The sequence below is a fragment of the Callionymus lyra genome, chromosome 10 (assembly GCF_982586985.1).
Source record: "Callionymus lyra chromosome 10, fCalLyr1.hap1.1, whole genome shotgun sequence".
Taxonomy (NCBI): domain Eukaryota; kingdom Metazoa; phylum Chordata; class Actinopteri; order Syngnathiformes; family Callionymidae; genus Callionymus; species Callionymus lyra.
The window spans coordinates 11175337-11197458 of NC_141827.1; the positions used below are offsets into that span (position 1 = coordinate 11175337).

The window sequence follows — 22122 nt, forward strand, 5'->3', positions numbered from 1 at the left end:
CTTGTTGTTGTTGTTTTTTATTTAATCTGGAAAAATAAATATAGTGCAATTTCCAAACAGTAATAACGAAACCAAAAATCATAATTAATACAATTCAATCATATTCGATGCATTAGTTGTTTTGTTAATTTAAGGAACAGAGACTGTAAAACATGCGTCACACTCTTTGTGCAAACTTTTTTGGTCATGACAGCAAGAACAAGTTGACGGAGCTGTTTTTGGGTGCGATTTTTTTGTTTTGTTTTTTGTTTATCACTGAACAAACATCAGAAGGGCTGCCGCTAAGTCGTGCAAGAGAGGTTTTCAACTCATTCAACTGACATTATGTGCAACATTCCAAAGAGTAAGAAGGTTTAAAAATGTTCATGACGTACATTTTGACAAATCTTTGCATAAACCCCAGTGCGACCTCATTCCCTGAATTATTAGCATCTTCACACACTGGCTAAAGTGACCGCTACATACGAGGTTGTCCACTGGACTGGAGGAGGAGGCAAACGTTGGATTCAGGAGCTACAAGTCCAGATGGATGTGCACGTCCGAGTTCTGAGCCGCATCTTCTTCGTCCTCTTCATCCGGCTGTTGTGACACCAATTGCTGGTAGCGAGCCTGTCGCTGGTAGTCAGGATCAATGTTGATCCATTTATTTGCGACCCATTTAGTCCCGCTCGTCACGACGCAGCCGCCGTGCAGCGCGTAGTCGTCCTGTTCGCCGACCCAACCTGTTAATCCCAAACAAAATAAGGCATTTCTGTGATCACAAACTGTGATCCACGTACATTAGTCTGAATGTTCTGCCTTACATACAGCCAAAAATGATGTTTCCTTGACCATTATTTCCTTTGTATTATATGCTTTACCCAACTTTCCTCTTCCATTACCATTATTTTTATCTTCTGCAAGGAAGTTTCCACGATAAATATAAATCAAGGTTTGAGAAATACCTCTCAAACATTTGCACACGGTTCAGGACCAGAGGAGAGAAATCCTTCCAGGCTGTTGCTCCTAAGCTTTGGAACGATCTTCCTCTTCCTCTGTGTTTGATGATCTACTGACTCCTTTAAGAAACATCTTAAGACGTTTTTATTTGTTCAGGCTTTTCCTTGATTTTCTGGAACTCCTGTTGTGTTATCAGTTTTATCTTGATCTTTAAAGTATATACTTTATTGAATATTGTTTTGATTGTTTAAGCGCTTTGTGACCCTGGTCTGGAAAAGCTATACAAATAAAAATTACTTACTTACTTACTTAAGATTAAAATTTGCGTCCACATTTACTTGATCTTTACATAGAGAGCCTAGATCCAAACATCTAAAAATAATATTTATGTTATTCTTTCTGCCGCAAGCTTTCTAAATCAGAGTCTTTAGTCCATCCCTTCCAAGCAAGAGACAACAGGCATCTTGGTAAAGTTGCCAGATTGTCTAATTTATTTATTATTAGACATACATTTGATTCCAATTCGTGACTCCAATGATAAATAAGGAACTTAAAGGGTTCAATTTAAGCTACAATTATAATAATAACATTTTTTTATCTGAAGTATGGCCAGTATTTAAACCATTAATTCAAGGATGTTGATATATTATATGAAATATTATAATTGTATAACTGTACCTCTTCCGTCGGAGAGGTAGTTGTACCAGAAAACTGCGGTTCCTTTGGTTGGTTTCACCCTCAGATTGCTTTTGTCACAGTTTCTTCTCGTATCCATGAGATCCACGTCATCCTGTATGAGACACTGAAACAAATAATCTTTTTCAGTCTTTCATTCTATTCTTTCTCGAACCCATACAACACAAAAAAAACCCAAACACAAATCAGGTGCACCATATGACACACAAAAGACTTTTGCAGGGACCCACACAGTTACGCACCACTTCATCATAGGTCCTGTTGTCTGCCACAGGGAACGCGGTCTCCCCGCCCCCCTCAACCGAGTTCAGGTAGAAGAGAACCGTGATGTACCTGGATACGTACACAGACATACATACAAACACACAATAAACACATAGTGACACACAACTTTGGTGCTGAAACAAACCCATTGTAGTGAGTCTAACTCACCTGCAAGACGTTTCGAACGGCGTGGACACGTTTGCCGCCAGGCGCGTGTGGGTACAGGCGGTCTCGGGGTACACAGGACCACTGTCGTGGTGAGCATGGTAGTGACCCCCCTCCTCATAGCGGACCACTTGGAGCGGCTCACTGAGGTCCACCAGCGTGGACGGGAGTCGAGTAAGTCTTATCACCCTTGAATTATAGAGGAATATAATGGTGTCAAGAGTTTTACGGCAACATTTGATGATTGTTTGCATTCACCTTTTTTTAATGTCCTGAAGGACCTGGTGGGCCCCCTGACCCTGGTAGAGCCAAGTGTGTCTGCTGTTCCTCACCAGCTGACTTCTTTTAACCCCCTGCTGCAGCAAAAATCGCTGAAATGCATCGTTGCTCAGAAGCTTGAACTCCTTTAGACTCAGCAGGCCTGTGAACACATGAAGAAAGTCAACCTATACCTTCCCCCGATTACTGTAAAACCTAGACCATCTGTCTTGGTAAAGTTAAACATCTTTTACACTTAAAATAGGGCCGAAATGCTATTTTTGAACAAGGGAAGAATCACCTTTTTAGCAGTCGAAATTGGAAAATATAACCCCTGCTCAGACACTGCTTGGCTGCTTCCCATACCCCAAATTCTTCGGTCCTATATATTCTGAATCTGATACTGTTAGACAAACAGACTCTCATAGACAATAGAGAGAGGGGGGGTGACCTAACACGGGCTTCAAAGACCTACCGGTTTGGGGAGTGCCGAGTGGGTATAGATCTCCTGGCAACGTAAATAAGACAGTTGGTGCGCCCCATTCATTGTGAGTTTTTTTTAAAAGCATTTTAAGTTCATTTATCAACTGTGTGTGTCTGGTGGACGCCACTTTCTTGCAGCATCCGGGCAACATACCACAGTGTCTCGCCCAGATATCTGACGCATTGGTGCAGATTGTGAACAGATTTTAGACTTTACTCCCTTGTTAATGTGTATTTGTGATTGATGTGGTATCCCAGGTGTGGGGAATTGTGGTCATTTGGTGACGTATTTCAGTCTCATCAGAAAATACAAGTAAATAAGTAAATAAACTTTCACAAGTCAATGTGAGGCCATGCTGATTAATAGATGTAGATTGCTGCACTGTATTACCTTCCAGGATTTATTTCTATTAAAAGTGGCTTTAAAATCCTACCATCACCATCTTTGTCTGCGTTCAGGCCGACATAGATCTCCTTCAGGTTTTCGGGTGTGAGCCAGATGCCGTCCCTCACTCTGGAATGAGTCAGGATCTGTAAAAGGCCCCGAGACGATAAGAGCCTCTAATCACAACAAAAATATTCGTCAATCGTCGGCTCCACTGACCTCGTGGAGCTGCAGCTGTCCGTCCTGGTTGATGTCGAGGAGGTTAAAGATCTCCTCTGGGCTCAGGTTGAGCTCCCTCACCAGGTCCTCCTGACCGTCCTGCACCATCAGCTGACTCTCCATCAGACCTTTCAGCTGCGCCAGCTGCATCACCACACGGCACTCGTCGTCCGACAGGAAGTTGGGGATCTCTGATGTGAAAAATAGATGAAAGAGCAAAACATTTTAAATCATTTATGCTTTTTTTTCCTTAATTTCTCTTATAATAACAATATAATACCGATTATAAGAGATACGTTTATATAAATGTGGGAAAGCTCAAATTGGAAGTAAAAAATTTGACCAAGCCAAAATGTCAACGCATCCATTACTGGTATATATATGTATATATATTTACAACTCAGGGACGTTTAAACCAAAAATAAATGTTCGCATGTTGTATCAAACGAAACAGTAATTGTTTATTCTCTAGATTTAAGTCGCCCCTCAAGGTTAGATAGAAGACACCTGGCATTCAGATACATTGGAGTGGACTGTGGTTCCGAGCACTTTAGGATGAAGCAGGTACAGGTAACGTTAACAACGATTGGAGATTGAAAAGATAAAAAAAATAATTCATACTGTGCTTGATGAACCAAAACGTTACTTTTAATATTACCACATTTTTCCCCTCTGTCCACCATTTCTTTTTCATCTGAATCTGGCACTATTTTTTGTGATGTTATTAGATTAAACCAGGGGTGTCGAAACCCAATCAAACAGGTCAGGGGGGAAACTCGTTTTTTATCAAAGTAGAATTATTACGTTATCGTTTAATTTTTAAATGCTAAATCTTGCATAACTAACTATGTTTTCATTTTTTTTTTAGTTGCTGACATCAGCAATCTCTGTTTCTTAGCTCATCTTTAACACTAGCGTCGTCATTGGTTATTTTATCAACATGAACAATAATCTGGTTTGACTCATAATTCACTACTTGTGGGCCACATTAAATGACTTAGCTGGCCAGACTTGGCCCCTGGGCCTCCAGTTTGACATGTTACTTAAACTAATAAATAACACAAAACTTCCCCAAACGGATACTGTCTGTGATGAGAGTATGAGTGTGTGTGTGAATGGTTGTCTGCGACGGACTGTCCAGGGTGTCCCCTGCCTCTCGCCCAATGATTCTGGGATAGGCTCCAGTCTCCCCGCGACCCCTGACCCTGGGATAAAGCGGTTGTCAATGTATGGATGAATGAAACTTCCCCAAACCTGGAGAAAGGCTTATTACACGATAATCGTCATTAGTGGTTTTGATTTATGTGTACTTTAAATTGTTCTAAAATGTAATTTTAAACGAGCTGTATGTAGTTTAAATATATTGTGGGCCACACTAAATAATGGGCTGCAATTACATTAAAAAAAAAAGGTTTTAATATTGATCCGGTAAGTTTATGATGGAGAAGCTAACATATTTATTTCAGTTTAAAGAGAAGAAAAGGTGCTGAAGAAACTCGTACCAAACAGCAAAGGCTTCAGACTCAGAGTTTTCATCTCATGGACTTTACCAGGAACCAGGGAGACCTTCTGGACGTGTCCCACCTGAGAAAACAGATCATTAGTGCTCTTCAGAAAACTGAGGGGTGGAGGTGGACACACACACACACACACACACACACACCCCCACACACACACACACACACACCCACACACACACACACACAAGTTGTTGTCACACTCACCCTGATCCCCTCCACGCGCACGAGGGACACGTCACGTGGAGACTCCTGGGTCTTGGGAGGAGGACGTCGGTACTCCACAGCACCGGGAGGCTCCGGACTCCTCGCCCCGGCGTCACCCTCCTCCTCCTCCAGCCCGTTGCTGTAGTGCACGTAGAAGAGCAGCCCGATGACGTTGATGATGTAGAGGTGGAAGAACACCATCACCACCACGAAGTAGGAGCGCGAGCACACGCCGCTCTTCTGCCCGCAGAGGCGCTCGCTCTTCAGCCGCATCCGCAAGGTCGCCTTTCGGGCTGCGTCCTCCTCCTCCTCCTCCTCCTCCTGCTGCTCCTCCTGCTCCTCATCCTGCTCCTCATCCTCGCCTCCCCGGTGCTCGCTCATATCCCCGCAGAGAAGGCTCTCATAGACGGATCACGTCCATTGATGGTGTCACTGCTGAAGAAGCCTCGCGCCGCAGTCGAGTCGTGGCGCAGCAAAACTCTGACCTGGATTCATATTTTTTTTTTTTTAAAACCCCCGCATTCAAGGGCCACGAGTCACCCCCCCAAAAAAAAGTCACCGATGAAGAGTCGTTACGAGCTGATCCTCTGATGAAGTGTGTGTGGATGCAGGAGGAGAAGCGCTGGAGCGAACGTAAACAGAGCAGTCTGGTCTTCATCACACACACACACACACACACACACACACACACACACACACACACACACACACACACACACACACACACACACACACACACTTGCCACAACAGTGCACTTTTCACATTGTGCAGTGTAGCGTGCAATGCTGACCTCTGCTGCCCTGCAACCATACAGTCACTCTGCACGACCAGATCACTGTACGTGCCCTCGTTAAAATCAAGAGGAAAAAACACACGTCATGAGAAAACAAATATTATCTTTAATGATCGCTAGTGTTATCTTTACTTTAAAATTAAAAATAAAATAGATACAATAAAATAAATTAATAAATAAATAAAAATACTATCTTTAATGATCGCTAGAGTTATCTTTACTTAAAAGATTTAAAATAAAATAAAGTAAATAAATAAAATACTATCTTTAATGATCGCTAGAGTTATCTTTACTTAAAAGATTTAAAATAAAATAAAATAAATAAATAAAATACTATCTTTAATGATCGCTAGAGTTATCTTTACTTTAAAATTTAAAATAAAATAAAATAAATGAATAAAATATGATCTTTAATGATCGCTAGTGTTATCTTTAATTTAAAATTACAAATAAAATGTATAAAATAAAGTAAATAAAATAAATATTATCTTTAATGATCGCTAGTGTTATCTTTAATTTAAAATTAAAAATAAAATAGATAAAATAAAATAAAATAAATAAATAAAATATTATCTTTAATGATCACTAGTGTTATTTTTACTTTAAAGTTAGAAAATAAATTAGTTTAGAATTTCACTAAAATAAAAGATAACGGCTTTATTTTTGCTTTTTACCCTGATATTTATTTTTTATTTGTATTGCTCTATTGAAATTGCCATTATTTCCTTTTTTAAAAGTGATTTTTTTTTTTTTTTTTACTTTTAATTGAAGCGAATCTGTTTTTCCTCCATTAGTCATGTCTTAACCATGACGCTGCATTTGACCGCGAAAAAAAATAATTTCCTGCAACTTCAAAAGTATTAAACGCCAGAGACGTATTTTTAGTAGTAGTTTAAAGGGGCGAAATTTTCGACAATAACACACATTTCCACGTCGGGGAGTTTTAAAGGTTTGTGAAGTGTGCTTTGTTCTTGTGTTTTTACTTTAATTCGACCTAAGAAGATTTTGCTGATGACTTAAAACTTAAGCTAAAGTTTAGCTAATGTTAGCCTGGGTAGAGAAACTAGTCTGGAAACCAAAAAAAATCGTTTAGTACTTTATAAAACTGAGGCAAAGGGGGAAACTATTCATTAACACACACAGATATCCTCCTTGGAATGTTCTAAAGGTTTGAGTATTATGCCGTGTTCTTGTGTTTTACACTTATTTTAAGCTAAATAGATTACTATAATGACATGGCTAAAGCTGAGCTAATGTTAGCCTGGTGAGTGGAACACGATTTTTGTAAACTACAGAGTCGTTCCTGCATTTATTTAAAAAAGATAGATTAATAGATGCATTGATAAGCAATTATTAAAAATAAAAATCCTATTTGGGTGTCATGATTACTGATAATAAAATAAGGGAAAGTCAGTTACATATCTTTCGTTGGCAAGGTTTAGACTCTGAGTACCTGCTTAAATTAAAACATTTAGGATATTTCCTCTTGACAAGAGAAAGCCTTTTGGAATAAACTTGTACAGAAATGTGCTGAATGTGCTTTATGACTTTATTTTACTTATATCAATTTGTCTCCAAAAAAATTGAATGTTGAATATTGTTTTACCACTAAACACAAAGATACCTGAGACAGACTCTGGGGTTGCTTGACAGACTATCTACTTTTTATTGACTTTTCAGAGATGCATTCTTGAAAGCAAACAAGTGACAAGATGATCATATTGTATGGCCTCTTGTGACTTGAGATCTGCAAGTTTCTCTTCACTCCTCAGCGTCTTTGGTCTGCAGAAACATAATAAAGAAACATAAAAAGACATCCAAAAAATGTAAGGAGAACGTTTTTGATTGAAGCTTTTCATTACCCTAACAATCTCGCGACTCTTTGCCCTCAGCTTGTTGACCTGAGACTCTGCGATGTCAGCACGTTCCGTAGCTTCTTCCATCTCATGCTGCACCTTTCTGCACCTGGTCAGGTGAGTGTTGGCCTGCTCCTCCTGTTTATAGTAGATTACGTTGAAAATCTTTTGCAGAAAAACTGTATTTCATGTGCATTATACTGTGTGGTTTACTTACAGCCTCCTCAGACTGTCTTTTGTATGCCTTAACTTTCAACTGCAATTTATCCACGAGATCCTGGAGTCTCATGATGTTCTTTTTATCCTCCTCTGTCTGCATGGAATAATAGAAATTGAACGTCATTGAGCTATAACACTCATTTAATGAATGCACATTCTCTTCATAATCTCTAATTTACCTGATAGGTGAGCTCCTTCACTCTTCTCTCATATTTCCTCACTCCTTTAACAGCCTCTGCGCAACGTCTCTGTTCTGCATCAAACTCTGACTCCAATTCACGAACCTTGAATCCGAAAAAATGCAACATTAATCAAATCTACTAAGAAGACATATAAACATTGAACTTTACAAGATACTCACTCTAGCCTCCAGCTTCTGAAGCTGCTTCTTTCCTCCCTTCATGGCCAAATTCTCAGCCTCATCCAGACGGTGCTGCAGGTCTTTGACCGTCACCTCCAGGTTCTTCTTCATCCTCTCCAGATGAGAGCTGGTGTCCTGCTCTTTCTTCAGCTCCTCTGCCATCATGGCAGCCTTTAATTAAAACAAGTTGAATTAAATCAGTATTAAAGAAAAAATTGGATATTGATATTTTTTATCTTTTTCAGCATTATTGTGTTAATGTGCAACAAGGTTCCATGACAGTGCAGTTATACTGATGTGACACAGGGGCAGCAACAATCTTTTAAAACCTTCGATTTGCAGCTTGAAATCAAACAATTTTAATCTAATGGAAATACAGGCTGAACGCGCTCTGATCAAATAATGACTCACATCAGTGATGGCTTTCTTGGCCTTGTCTTCTGCATTTCTTGCTTCCTGGACAGAGTCTTCAACCTCACCTTGGATCTGAATGAGATCAGCCTCCAACTTCTTCTTGGTGTTGATAAGGCTTGTATTCTAGAAGCAAAAATGAGTGTATTTATTTATTTTATTTTATCAGTCACATCTGAAATGTGGCTTAAGTTTTAAACCTGAGAGTGCAGCAGTCCCACACGCTCGCTGGCATCGACCAGCTCCTGCTCAGCCACTTTGCGACCTCGTTCAGTTTGTTCTAGAGCAGCTCTCAGCTCCTCGATCTCAGCCAGCATCAGGTTGTTCCTGCGCTCCACCATGGCCACCTGCTCCTTCATCTCTTCCTGACCTCTTATGGCATCATCAAGGTGCAGTTGCATATCCTGAGTGCATGGTTGTAAATTGTTCTTGTTGCAAAAACTGAAATTCAAATCAATTGTATCACTACCTTTAGTTGTCCCTGCACATTTCTCAGCTGCTTCTGAGCTTCAGCAGCCTGACGGTTGGCGTGACTCAGCTGAATCTCCATCTCATTGAGGTCTCCTTCCATCTTCTTCTTGATCCTCAGGGCGTCGTTCCTGCTCCTCACCTCAGCATCCAAAGTGCTCTGCATGGTCTCAATGATCCTCTGACTGTTCCTCTTGATCTGGTCGATCTCTTCGTCCTTCTCTGCCAGTTTTCTGTCGACTTCACCCTTGACCTGAGTCAGTTCCAGCTGAATACGGAGAATCTTGGACTCTTCGTGCTCCAGAGTGGCCTGGGTAAAAGTAATACATCAGTTGTTGAAGTTTTAATAAAAATGAGTACTCTCTTCCTTACCTCAGCCTCTTCAAGCGACGTCTGAAATTCACACTTCTCTATCTCAATTGCCTTTTTCCCTTTTTCAAGTTCATGAATTGTCTTTCCATTCTCACCAATTTGCTCTGTCAGGTCGGAGATCTCCTCTGTAAAAAAACACAATACAATGTATGTTCTGGCCATTAAAATTAATTTACTCCATATTATTTATATGTTATTCTATTTCTCTATCCACTAACACTCAAGTAATTGTTTATTCATAATATTGTGAAATAATATCCTTTTGGCTACTTGAACTTTGTCTTAGACCAAGTATTACCTAAATGTTTCCTACGGGAAACTTGTTGCCCAGGCTAAAGATATTCAGTTTCGAAAATAATCTCATCTCTTATCTGGTTTGGTTTGTTTTTTTTGATCAGTGAAATTATTATTGAACAATAATGTGAATGGAGGCTTTGATAAATATAAATATAATATGTAGTAAAGTATAAAACTTCTTTGCACATCAAATTTGCACAGTGTCCATGTAGAAGTTTGTAGTTGCAAAGTGTTGGTTACCCCTGTTTGACAATCATTTATAGAAAACCATGTATCCCCTATAATGACACTAGAGGGCAGGCTTCGCAAGCAAATGCAAAATGTTTTTTTCTTTTACACTGTGGGCGCAAAAAGATACATTATTCAAAGTGTCATTGTTGTCTGTATAACCTTAGAGAAGTGTCTCCCCATCTATTTGTAGTTCTAGTTTTGATTTATACATTAGATTTTAGGAACAAGGACTCCATACGTTGCAGGTTCTTGTTCTCCCTCTTCAGGGTCTCCAGGTGATCCAGAGTCTCTTCATATGAATTCTTCATCTTGAACATCTCAGTGCTGAGAGAACGAGCCTCCTTCTGGGATCCTTCCAACTCTGCCTGGCACTCCTCATACTTCTGCTTCCACTCAGAAAGAACCTGAGAACCAACACAGAGATGAGGGTCACCTCACCTGTGGTCACTCTAGTGTAAAACAACTTCAGACCTTATCAAAGTTCCTCTGCTTCTTGTCCAGGGTCGCAGCAAGAGCGTTAGCTCTCTCCACGTCGATCATCAGGTCCTCCACTTCACCCAGCAGCCTCTGTTTGGTCTTTTCTAAAGAAGCACATTTGGCATTCACAGCCTCGATGGACTCTTCTGCGTCCTGGAGCCTCTGAGCGAGCTTTTTCCTGCAAACACGTCAGTCAATCACTCGTAATCTACACAGCAATGATCAGTTTGGTTTGATTCTTACTTTGCCTCCTCGAGCTCCTCAGTGCGCTGAATGGCATCAGTCTCGTACTTGGTTCTCCACTGCGCCACCTCGCTGTTGGCCTTTGACATTGCACGCTGGAGCTCACATTTGGCCTCCTGCTCCTCCTCGTACTGCTCTCTGAGCAGGTCGCAGTCGTGACGAGCTGATTGGACAGCATGAGCCAGAGCGTTCTTGGCCTGATGAAATTAAAACATATTTTTAAATACCCAATTAAAGGCCTTTTTGTTTATAGTGCTTGCATACTTTTATTTCTTCCTCAAGGTGTCTCTTTAACTCTTCTATCTGCTGGGTGAAGGCCTGCTTGCTTCTTGACAACTGAGAGACGAGGGCTTCCTTCTCTTCAATTTGTCGGCTCATCTCACCTGAATTTAGATTTTAAATCAGCCTAAATCCCAGTTAAATTGTAGTGGAAGTTCTCACCATTTTCTGTTTGCAGTCTTGCCTTTTGTATGTTGGAATCATTCAGTTGTCGCACATGTTCCTCGTTTTTGGATTTGAGCTCACTAAGTTGATCCTCAAGAGTTCTGCACATTTTCTCAAGATTGGCCTGAAATACAATTATTTTAGTCGGAGTTTTGATGACATTTTACAATGTTTTTCTTTACTTTAGACTTTGCAACAGCCTCCATGTTGCTGCTGAGGTCATCGATCTCCATCTTGTACTCGCTCTTCTCTTTCTCCAGCTTCTGCTTGACACGCTGAAGGTTGTCGATCTGTTCTCCCAGCTCGGCCACGCTGTCGGCCTGCTTCTTACGGAGAGCCGCGGACGTGGCTTCATGCTGCAGCGTGGACTCTTCCAGGTCACGACGCAGCCTCTGGAACTCAGCCTCGCGCTTCTTGTTCATCTCGATCTGAACAGAAGTTGCTCCGCCAGCTTCTTCAAGTCGCTCGCTGATCTCTTCAAGTTCCCTGGAGAGATCAGACCTCTGCTTCTCCACCTTGGCTCTGGCTGCACGCTCAGCCTCAATCTCCTCCTCCAGCTCCTCAATACGAGCCTGGCATTGAAATAAAAAGTTTAAAAAAATGAAATGTCCCAGTAATGGAATAAAACACAAGAAAATCTAATGTCAAACCTGAAGCTCCTTGATTTTTTTCTGGAGTTGAATAGAAAGTAGTTGCTCGTCCTCAATTCTGCTAAGAAGGTGGCTCATTTCAAAGTCCTTCCTGTAAGGGGCAAGGAGGTAATTTCAGTTATTTTTCCCAACGGAAGGCTGTTGTAGCTTCGTGAAACAATATCTTATTTTTAAGAGCCGTCTACATGGCACCCTTTAATGTTTAATCTTTGTCTTTGCCTGGTTTAATGAAACCTCACTTCCTGGTCTCTGACAATGGGGACACTGTTTCATGAAGCTACAGGGCATATTTCAACACTTCAACAAAATGATTTGCACACACTTCTTAATTTTCTCATCAGACTGTTGCTTGTCATTCTCCAGGTCCATAATGGTTTCATGAGCCAGTTTCAGATCTCCTTCCAGCTTCCTCTTAGCACGCTCAAGATCCATTCGAAGCTTCTTCTCTTGCTCCAGAGAACCTTCCAGCTGAATACAAAATCAAACTGTAAATCTGAATTTATTTTGCAAATTATAATGACTTATTTCTACATACATCATCAACTTGCTGCTCCAGCTTAGTCTTGGCTTTGGTCAGAGTGTTGACTTTGTCCTCCTCAGCCTGAAGGTCATCCAGAGTTTGCTGATGGGCCTCTTGGAGGGCCTTCTTCTCTTTGGACAACTTGGCAATGGTCTCATCTTGAGAAGCCATCTCTTCGACCAGGTTTTTAACCTAAAGTAACCATGATGGTTCATTACATTATTGTGGAACTTAATTGCAATCCTAGCTGATAAAAAGGTACCTTGTTCTCAGTGGCATGCTTCTCCTTCTCCACTTTGGCCAAAGTGAGCTCCAGGTCGTCAATATCTTTTTTCAACTCGGAGCACTCGTCTTCCAGCTTCCGCTTCTTTGCTGTCAGCTCAGCGTTGACTTCCTCTTCATCCTCAAGCCTCTCAGCCGTCTCTTTGACTTTGGCCTCCAGTTGAATCTTGGCCTTGATGAGTCCCTCACACCGTTCCTCTGCGTCTGAGAGGTTTTCACCTTCCTACAACAACAAAGTAAATGGGTTATTTTTTTATTTTATTTTTTTAAAGCAAGTGAAAGTGGTTGTGTTTGTTTCCTGTCTTTTAGTTCTGGAAACTTCAAAAAGTTATATTTGTACTTCAGCAATGATTGAAATGAATGTAACTGCCACTGCTGTAAAAGATCTTAGTTTTAGTTTTTTTTTTTAAACTTTGACACAAAAGTCTCAAAAGTGACTATCTTAGAACTTACAGACTGGACTTGCAGTAAGAGGTCATTTTTCTCCTGCAGGAGGGAAACCATCTTCTCCTCCAGCTCTTTCTTCTTGGACAGAGCCTTTGCTAGATCTTCCTTAGTCTTTGCAAAGTCCTCCTTCATCTGAGCCATCTCCTTCTCAGTCTCTGCACTCTTGAGCAAAGGCTTGATCTTGAAGTACAGCTTCATCCATGGCCATGTTTTGACATTCATGAATGAGCGGATGTTGTACTGGATGGAATAAATTGCTTCCCTATTAAGAAACATAGACACGGGAAGATGATTGAATCCATCAATGTTTGATGAAGGATAAAATATCAAGAAAAACTCAGTCTTACCTTCTTTCCATCATCTTTACAAACTCTCTTCTCATCAGGAAACCCCTACACAGAGCTTGAGTCATGGTGACAAGAATGGCCAGTTTTTCATCTCTCATCTCTTCAAGAGTTCCCAGCAAACCAGCTTTGAAAAACACCTTAAAGAGTACACACCATTTTAACTTACCAATATAGGTTACCTCTATAATTATCTTTCTGTGAAAAACAGTTTACCTTGGTGTGTCCAAATCTGTACTGTGTACGGTCAACATCTATGGATCCCAAGAGTTTCTCTGAGGCCTTTTTGTTGTCAATGAATTGGCCCTCAGGAATGACGCTGGCATTCAATACTTTGTATCTGATCAGAGATGAATGAATGGTTTGTAAACTTCATCAAATGAATGAAAAAACTACGATAATAACCTCTGCTTGAAGTCACCATATTGGATCCTGCTGGGGAAACCTTTCCTGCAGATCCTGATACCTTCCAGTACACCGTTACACCTCAGCTGGTGGATGACCAGGAAGTTCTCCATCAGACCTAAAAGACATTGGATTCTTTTAAAAATGTGTGTCTTAGGTCCTTAGCCAAGCCTGGTTTGAGTGAATGCTACCTGGAGTCTTTGATTCATTTGGAATCAAGCAACGTACAAAGTGAGGATGAGTGCTCCTCAAGTTGGTCATCAGCTTTCCCAAATTTTCCTGACATATGAACCGATATATTCTTATTATTATTTATGCTTAAGGTTGAATGTTTATCTTTTATCAGTTACTACTCACCCTGAAGAGTGCAGACACTGTCTGAAAGGACCCACCCTTCTTCTTGCCAGCCTTCTTGCTTCCAGTGTCTAGGAGAAAATATAATGTTTAGATTTTTCTACACAGTTATTTTGGAATGGATTGGTACTGACCTTCAGAGCTGTGTGATGCATAAAGCAAACCCAGCAATTTTGCAGAGGACTTCTGATAGAGCTGAACAACTGAGTCATTCAGAGGGTCCTTGTTCTTGTCCAGCCACCCATTGACATTGTAGTCAACAGTACCGGCGTAGTGCATAAGAGAAAAGTGGGCCTCGGCTTTGCCTTTGACAGCCTTGGGCTTCTGGAAGGGGGCACTTTTACCAAGATGTTGGTCGTAGAGTTTGTTCTTGAAGGTTGTGTCTGTTGCCTTGGGAAACATACACTCCTCTTCAAGGATGGAGAAGATTCCCATTGGCTGTTGGACGGTGAGCATAGTTATTATAAAACTCAACTGATGAGGAGGGATGCTGGATGTACCTTCTCAATCAGCTCAATACAAGCAGCCAAGTCCATGCCGAAGTCAATGAACTCCCACTCAATGCCCTCTTTCTTGTACTCCTCCTGCTCCAGGACGAACATGTGGTGGTTGAAAAACTGTTGCAGCTTTTCGTTGGTGAAGTTGATGCACAGCTGCTCCAAGCTGTTGAACTGAAAGATTTCATATCAAGTTGTTAACAGCTGTACACTTCTGTGCCAACATTGATGATGTGATATTAGAAAAGTAAACTTACATCAAAGATTTCAAAGCCAGCAATGTCCAGCACACCAATGAAGTAGCTTCTGGGCTGTTTGGTGTCCAACATCTCGTTGATTCTGACCACCATCCACAAGAACATCTTCTCATAGACCGACTTACAGAGAGCCATGACGCTGTTGTGAACCTAGATGTAAGGAAGTATGTTAAATGATAGATACACCAGATAATCTTTCATGTAAAGATTAGCTTAAAATGTTTTACCTGTGGGACGGTTTGTCCTTTGGTCACATACTCATTCCCAACCTTGACTCTGGGATAGCATAGAGCTTTCAGCAAATCAGCAGAGTTCAATCCCATGAGGTAGGCAATTTTATCAGCAACTAAAATCACAAAAACACAATACATTTAAGTAAATTACACCAATCGAAGTGGTTTTGTTTCCAAATCTGACCCTCATTGCCATCAGGCTCGGCCTGCTCTTCACGCTGCTTCTGCTTGAACTTCATGTTTCCGTGGTGCATTACAGCTCCAGTAAGCTTGTACATGCTGGCTTTTTCCTCTGCAGTGAAACCCAGGATGTCAATGGCAGTCTGAACGGGATTGAAAAAAACACTTGTGTGAATAAATTTCCTGTATGTCTTACATCAAATTATTAATACTAGCAGCACAGGTCAGACTAGGCTGGGGTCATTGCAGCCCCTAGATTGTATTTATTCTGCTCTTTCGAGGTCAGAGAAACTGTCTGACGGATCGTGTTGAAATGTCATTTACATTTATTTTATTGTTATTGTTTTTCGTCATTACATGTTCAACTTAACATATACATTTGTTAAACCTCTCTTATTGTTTATGCTTCTCCAACTCATTATATTAATATTATTAATATCACAATCTGGAAGATGTGAGGTCTAAAGTCCAGATGGTAACATTTCAAGTATCAGTACCACTAGTGCACAAACAACTGTACGCACATCAGTAGCGATGAATTCTTCAATGTCATCGATACTCTTCACGGTGATTTCCCCCTGACTGATCATGTGGTAGTCATACGGGTTTTTGGTGATAAGCAGAGCCTCTGAAAGATAGGATCAATGGTATTTTAGTTTAAAGTTAACTCGAAAATTGATGTTGGTTTACCTATTAGTTCAGGTTTGTGTCCAGTCATGAGCTGATAGAAGATGTGGTAGCTCCTCTCAGCTGACAGCTGAAATGTAACTCGTGACTTCTCCAGAAGATCTTTTCAAGACAGACAGATGGTTTTGAAACATTCTGACGCTTTACTCATGACCAGTGCACTTACAAGTCTCAATATCTGCTGAAGCCAGTTTTCCTGTAGTGTAGAAGTGAATTCTGATGAACTTTCCCTGAACAAAGGCAATAGTATTTTCAATACATTTCTGTTAAAGAATAAAACGTGCATATTTAAAACTGCTTGAAACTCACAAAACGAGAAGAATTGTCGTTCCTCACAGTCTTGGCATTACCATATGCTTCTAGCAGAGGGTTAGCTGCAATGATTTGATCCTCCAGTGACCCCTGTAGATAAAAATATTTAATATTTAATAATACATTTGAATCTGGGGATCAAATTTACACTACCCCTTTACAGCTCTCACCTTCATTTTCCCAGAAGTGTGCTCTTTCTTTCCTCCACCAGCAACCGCGATTGTCGCAAAGTACTGGATGACACGCTTGGTGTTGACGGTCTTTCCTGCACCGGATTCTCCACTGCGAGTAAAGAAACCAAAAATAAGCTTCTGAGCTAATTTTGCCCTCCCAAAACATTAAAACGATAAAACGTACGTGATAAGGATTGACTGATTCTCACGATCTGTTGGCAAAGACATGATTACAGTCATTGTCTTATTAGAATGGACAGTATCTGGTAGCTGTTACCTTGGAGCATGAACTGATAGGCGTTGTCAGAGATGGAGAAGATGTGGGGGGGAGCCTCAATCCTCTTCTTGCCTCTGTAACCTGCTACGACCCCAGAGTCGTACACTGGGAGCCACTTGTAGGGGTTCACAGTCACACAGAACAACCCAGAGTAGGTCTGTTGATGGAGAGAGGAACTTGTTATTGCAGAATTAACTCTGAATCGATGAAAGAGTTTAATAATTTAAGTGGTCTCACGTAGATCATCCATGCTGCGTAACGCTCTTTGAGGTTATACAACACAGAAGGCTCGCTCAGGTGGGTCATCATGGCCATGTCCTCAATCTTGTCAAACTTGGGGGGGTTCATGGGATGGATCTCATCTTCTTTGACGGTGATGCTCTACGATAAACATAGAAGCAACTTTAAAATAGGATCTTTTCTCAGTTTGTACTTGATTGAAGTGTTTAATTCGTGACTCACTTTGTGCCCCACAAGAGTCTCGACAGTGGCTTTACCACCTTCTCTCTTCACCAGCTTCCCCTTTAGGTACATCTCAGCGGGCTCAGTTACAAAGTACGCTGTTTTGGCATCGAACGGTGTGTTCTGAGCCTCGATCCTCTCCCTCTCTGGCTTCCGGAGGAAAGCGGCCGCCGGCCCGAAACACTCCATTTCCGCGTCACCCATGATGCCGACCGGTTACTGCAAAGAGTTAATGAAAGCAGTTTAATGCAGTTATGCACATGTAAGGTGGATGAACAATTCAGTAGATTCTCTTCTATTTTAGACCTGGTTTTAGTTCATGTTATAATACAGGAAAACCAGATGATTTGATACAAAAGAAAAACCTGGTTATTATTTGAAATAAATATACAGTTTATCATTCTTTACCTTGACACCTGGTCACTAGAGGTTTCTTGGAGAATTGAGAGCAGACTTCTGAAAATTGTTAAACAGATTTCGTATTCAAATAAGTTCCTTTTCTTCTAAAATACCAAATGAGTGATGGAAAAAAGTTGTGAACAGAAAAGCCAACTTATAAAACACTACAAAGCTTCCATGACTGTTATCAAATCTTACATTAAGTGTGACTTACCTTTGCTGGGTGTCTGTCCTTGCACAAAGACTTGCACTGCCTTTTTATAAAGAGTGATGGGTAGCCCATTGCGTATGTTTGCTCTATTTGGTCATGTCGCCTGGCATGATGCTTGGGCACTCGTCCTCACTGTCAGCTGTCTTGTTATGCTCTTTGTCCATCTTCTTTGTAGAGAACGATTCTATTGTTGAATTATTTTCTAAAAATCTTTCAATAAAAAAATACGTTATTTTAATTGGCAGCTATTTTAGCTTACTTTTATTAATTATACTTGTTCGTTAGAATACATTTTTAGATGTTGTTGTTTCTTAGAGATTATTTTTAGTCACTCCCCTTCCTTTATAAATTTCAACGAGGTGATATGTAATGGAGCACAATGGTAACAAAAACTAATCTGAAGTCTGTTTTGTTAATAGACAGTAGTATTTATATGCACAGGAGACATTAAACTCTCCAGAAATGGGTATTATTTGTATTGTCAAACACACAATGTTGAAGGATTCTTCTATCCATTGTCTCTTCTTACAATCGGAAGGTTTGACTCAGGCTTCTTTGTATTGCTCCTTGGCATCACAGTGGTGACATTCAGAACCTTGAAAGATCATCCATATTCAATTTCAAAGTCCTTACAAGTTGGAAATGATTAAAAAGTGAAATCATTGCCAATGCGCTCCAAAGAAAAGGATGGATGGCTGAGGATTAGTTCCCCTGTGCCAACTGCTATTCTTGCTCTTAAAGGATACACAAGGGAGGCTGAGACAATCCCTAAATGCATTTCAACCTAGTGATGGATATGAGCAGATCTTCTTCAAGATCTGTTTAACAACTGACCTCATCATGCTCGGTGACTTTCGGTGGTCACTTACGTATAAGAGCATGAAAGGAGGTCTGTCAGTGAATGATACATATACATTTTCCTGATTGAAAGGAGTAGAGTTGGAACTCATGTCCTTGACAAAGGAATCTATTTTCGGAGCTAAACAACAAGAGGAGGAAAATATCAACGTTCCTACCAAGGTGATATAACTGGCCTCTTCTTCCATCGCTACGTGTTACATGATACCATCTGAGAAATTTTCTTTCTTAATAAGGCAAAACACAAATATAGAATCAGCCTTGAGTGTTGATGCTCAAGCCAAATGCCACATGCTCAAGGGGCTTATTGTGTTTTTATGGCCTTTGATCTTCATCTGACAGTTTCTTCATTTGTCATGTGGCAACAACTGTGTTCAGGATAACAAACCAAGGTGAGGGTTGAGTAACATTCCAGTCTTCAAGCTGGACACAAAGAGCCTGGATATGAGTCTTGACAATGCTTGTAACTTGATACCACTGTAAGTACTCAATTGTTTCATCCGTCGCAACTATTTTGGGGTGAATTTATTTGAAATTGAATTGCTATTTGTATACCGCTTGGTGTGCATGCATCTATTCCTTGTGTGAATAATTCAGTGGAAGTGATAAACTCTGCTTTAATACACGTAACCAGTTTATTCTTCTTAAATACTATTTACTATGTTTATTTTTTTCGCTCTTTGTATGTATCTAACTATCAACACCTCTTCTACAATTAAACAAATTACTCATGAAAAAAAAGCATTAACATTACCTAACTTTATTGCAACTTTTCATTTATTACCTTTATACTATCTGTTTTTCTCAATTGATTTCCCTCATAAAGGGAACTTCATTTATTTAGTTCTTGTAGATTAGCCACATTTCAAGTATTGTTAAACACGGTGTTGAGTGACTAAAGTTGTGATTTAAATTTAGGATTGAGGAATATGATATGGGTCGATTGTTTGGAGTAGAATTGTTGAATAAAAAGACTAACAGTACTTGATATATGTCTCGCTCTATGAAGGCTCCTGGGATAGAAGTGTGAGAAGATTGGAATGTGTTGGCATGAGGTGTCGAGTGTGTAAAAGTTTGATGTATATATTATATCTTAATGCTGGCTTGGTAATTTTAAAAACATTTTTTTCTAAACACCCACAGATGAAATCATCTTTAAATTGTTCTATTTTGGTAGGTGCAAACCTGAAAATGATTTTCTTAAGTGGCATAAGCACTATAGATACTTAAAGAGGCAGCTTAAGATGCTGTCAGTTCCTTGTTATGCCATTAATGTGTGTGTATGTGCACGTCTCTCTGTGTGTGTGTGTGTGTGTGTGTGTAGTGTTGAGTTGAGTTGGTAAAAGGTCAGTGGCTTCTAATAAACACCAGAGGGAGCCTCAAATTGCGAAAGTGCAAACATGATTCTAATGTTACCAGCTCCTGTTATCTGCATTCATCTCACCTCGAATGTGTCGCCATACTTTCCTTAGAAAGTGTGAGCACTTAAGAGACTGCTCGGTATTTATATGTCGCGAAGTTACACACTTTACCTTTTGCTATAGCTTTTGATTGATTTCTAATTTTCTCATGATGGATGTTTTCGGTTTCCTTTGAGGTCCTGACAGGATGAACGGAAAAAAACAAAAAAAGTAGGTTTTCTGATTAATCATTTTATTTGTGTATTCCTAAAATGTTTCAGTATTTTTTAACCCAGAAAATATCCCTTGATAATATGACTTGAATCATACAGACCTATTGTGTAACTAAAAGAGTCCTTAAGTGTTTTGTGACCCTGGTCTAGAAAAGCGCTCTATAAATATAAATTACTTACTTACTTATTTCATGTGGTTGGACCCATATACTCTTTTTTTTTTACACCTGTTATTAATTGTTCACCAGGGACATTCCAGTTTGTGATCCTTGAAACTCTTTTCCATGGGGAATGTAGTGATTCAAATGTTGTGAATGTATCTTAATTCTCCTACAACTGATGCACATCTTAATAGGTTGTCCAGGCCATCTCATGGAGGAGTAGCGGTTCTACTTTGAGTCTCTTCCCTCATGGTTGAGCTCCCAACCTTATCTCTAAGGCTACTCTGACACTGCAAGTGACCTAAAACTGATTTCTTCGCTTATATGTGACCCATATCTGATTTGCTTTTTTAATACGTCCACAGTCTGAACAGCCAGTTCACATTGAATTTACGTTATTCTGAACTGGAATGTTGTGTAAATGAATGACAAATAAAGTTGATTAAACATAAAACAGTGTGGCAAAGGCAGGTGATCGGAGGGGAGAAATTCGGGGGTTTTCGACATTGGAAATACACTTTCATTATTTTTAAGGTCTAAATACTGAATAAATCTGGATTATAATTTTGTGGATCCCAGAGCCGATCCTGTCTTTGGATCACACAAGAACTTTGATTCAACCAGCAGCGCCTCGATCCCCTGTTTAACATTTAATTGACTGTTCCTTTTTTAATAAAGTGTGATCAGGCGGGACTTGGGGGTTTTGTCCAAATTGTATTGAGTTATTTGAATTTGGTTTAAATTATGTGTTGTTTTGTCCTCTGTACTGATGCTCCACGTAGAACCACACAATGTTTTAGCATCAAGCCATACAGTCCTACGTAAAAGGTTGCTGTTGCCATGGTTACTTAGATGAACTCAGTTGTGGCGTAATGTCATCAATGCTCAAACACGCATTGGGTCACTTCAGCAGAGTTAGCTGTTCACACACCAATCCATAGACAAATCACATTTAAAGACGTACTGTGAACAGCAAAACAAGAACATTGGATTTAAGCAATAATTCGAAATGTTGCTCTGTTTTGAAGTTATTACTTAACAAAGTTCTCCCCTGTCTAATATCTTGGCGAACGAGAAGTTGATGACGCGCGGCGACAACCCGCGATGTTCGTCCAATCACAGCAGAGTGTGTGGTTGGGGTTAAAGAGATTTCTCTCCAAAGCGTTTTCAGTGGGCGGGACTTGAGAATATTTTCTAATGCAAATATTTAAATGAAAAGAAAGTTTTGTGCAAACATACACGTACTGATGAGTACAATAGAGTCCAAGATCAATTAAAGAGACACTTAAATTAACAGATTAGGGGCCCTTTAAATTAAAAAATGATACTTGGATATTACAGAATGTATTTGTAAAAGTACACTTTACCTGAAATAGATCTGTAGTGGTATGGATCTGTCTCCCCCCTTTGTCAGGTCAGGTAACTGCAAAAGCACTTATTTTGGTTGTAGATTCAGTCATCGCGCACGGTTGTA

The 22122-nt window shown here is 40.1% G+C and overlaps 2 protein-coding genes across 3 annotated transcripts; both read right to left on the reverse strand.

The window, feature by feature from the left end:
- Nucleotide 1: 1 nt before the first annotated feature.
- On the reverse strand, nucleotides 2–5778 carry p4htmb (prolyl 4-hydroxylase, transmembrane b). The gene is made up of 9 exons (XM_087800597.1): nucleotides 5134–5778; nucleotides 4912–4993; nucleotides 3410–3600; nucleotides 3240–3336; nucleotides 2323–2485; nucleotides 2068–2253; nucleotides 1878–1968; nucleotides 1618–1741; nucleotides 2–722 (listed from the first exon to the last, which is right to left on the reverse strand). The coding sequence occupies exons 1-9, from the start codon at nucleotides 5512–5514 to the stop codon at nucleotides 514–516; spliced, it is 1524 nt and encodes a 507-aa protein (XP_087656723.1). The 5' UTR covers nucleotides 5515–5778; the 3' UTR covers nucleotides 2–513.
- Nucleotides 5779–7569: 1791 nt separating this feature from the next.
- On the reverse strand, nucleotides 7570–17842 carry LOC148070308 (myosin heavy chain, fast skeletal muscle-like). 2 transcript variants are annotated; one of them, XM_087801178.1, is made up of 40 exons: nucleotides 17795–17842; nucleotides 17387–17605; nucleotides 17162–17305; nucleotides 16925–17081; nucleotides 16832–16859; nucleotides 16645–16756; nucleotides 16472–16564; nucleotides 16329–16392; nucleotides 16166–16264; nucleotides 16000–16103; nucleotides 15480–15618; nucleotides 15290–15408; nucleotides 15063–15212; nucleotides 14809–14979; nucleotides 14443–14746; nucleotides 14312–14379; nucleotides 14146–14233; nucleotides 13955–14072; nucleotides 13766–13889; nucleotides 13553–13689; nucleotides 13212–13467; nucleotides 12739–12981; nucleotides 12492–12668; nucleotides 12279–12424; nucleotides 11957–12047; nucleotides 11489–11878; nucleotides 11304–11430; nucleotides 11127–11245; nucleotides 10863–11059; nucleotides 10614–10797; nucleotides 10381–10546; nucleotides 9615–9739; nucleotides 9244–9552; nucleotides 8975–9178; nucleotides 8775–8900; nucleotides 8364–8534; nucleotides 8182–8286; nucleotides 8001–8096; nucleotides 7790–7921; nucleotides 7570–7709 (listed from the first exon to the last, which is right to left on the reverse strand). In XM_087801178.1, exons 2-40 carry the CDS (start codon nucleotides 17588–17590, stop codon nucleotides 7689–7691), a joined length of 5808 nt encoding a protein of 1935 aa, XP_087657304.1. In that variant the 5' UTR covers nucleotides 17591–17605; nucleotides 17795–17842; the 3' UTR covers nucleotides 7570–7688. The 2 variants fall into 2 exon arrangements, with proteins under 2 accessions (XP_087657304.1, XP_087657305.1); XM_087801179.1 differs by having other exon boundaries at nucleotides 12739–12977; nucleotides 13208–13467.
- Nucleotides 17843–22122: the final 4280 nt, after the last annotated feature.

Bases quoted from the DNA above. Each gene is read 5' to 3' on its own strand.
- LOC148070308 (XM_087801178.1), bottom strand. From the start codon at position 17,590: ATGGGTGACGCGGAAATGGAGTGTTTCGGGCCGGCGGCCGCTTTCCTC. The intron at 13,890-13,954 runs GTTATTATCGTA...ATCTCTGATCAG, and splicing joins TATGGTGACTTCAAGCAGAG to ATACAAAGTATTGAATGCCA. The intron at 11,246-11,303 runs GTGAGAACTTCC...ATCTAAATTCAG, and splicing joins AAGACTGCAAACAGAAAATG to GTGAGATGAGCCGACAAATT.
- p4htmb (XM_087800597.1), bottom strand. From the start codon at position 5,514: ATGAGCGAGCACCGGGGAGGCGAGGATGAGGAGCAGGATGAGGAGCAG. The intron at 3,337-3,409 runs GTCAGTGGAGCC...GGCCTTTTACAG, and splicing joins GACAGCTGCAGCTCCACGAG to ATCCTGACTCATTCCAGAGT. The intron at 2,254-2,322 runs GTGAATGCAAAC...CTATAATTCAAG, and splicing joins CTTCAGGACATTAAAAAAAG to GGTGATAAGACTTACTCGAC.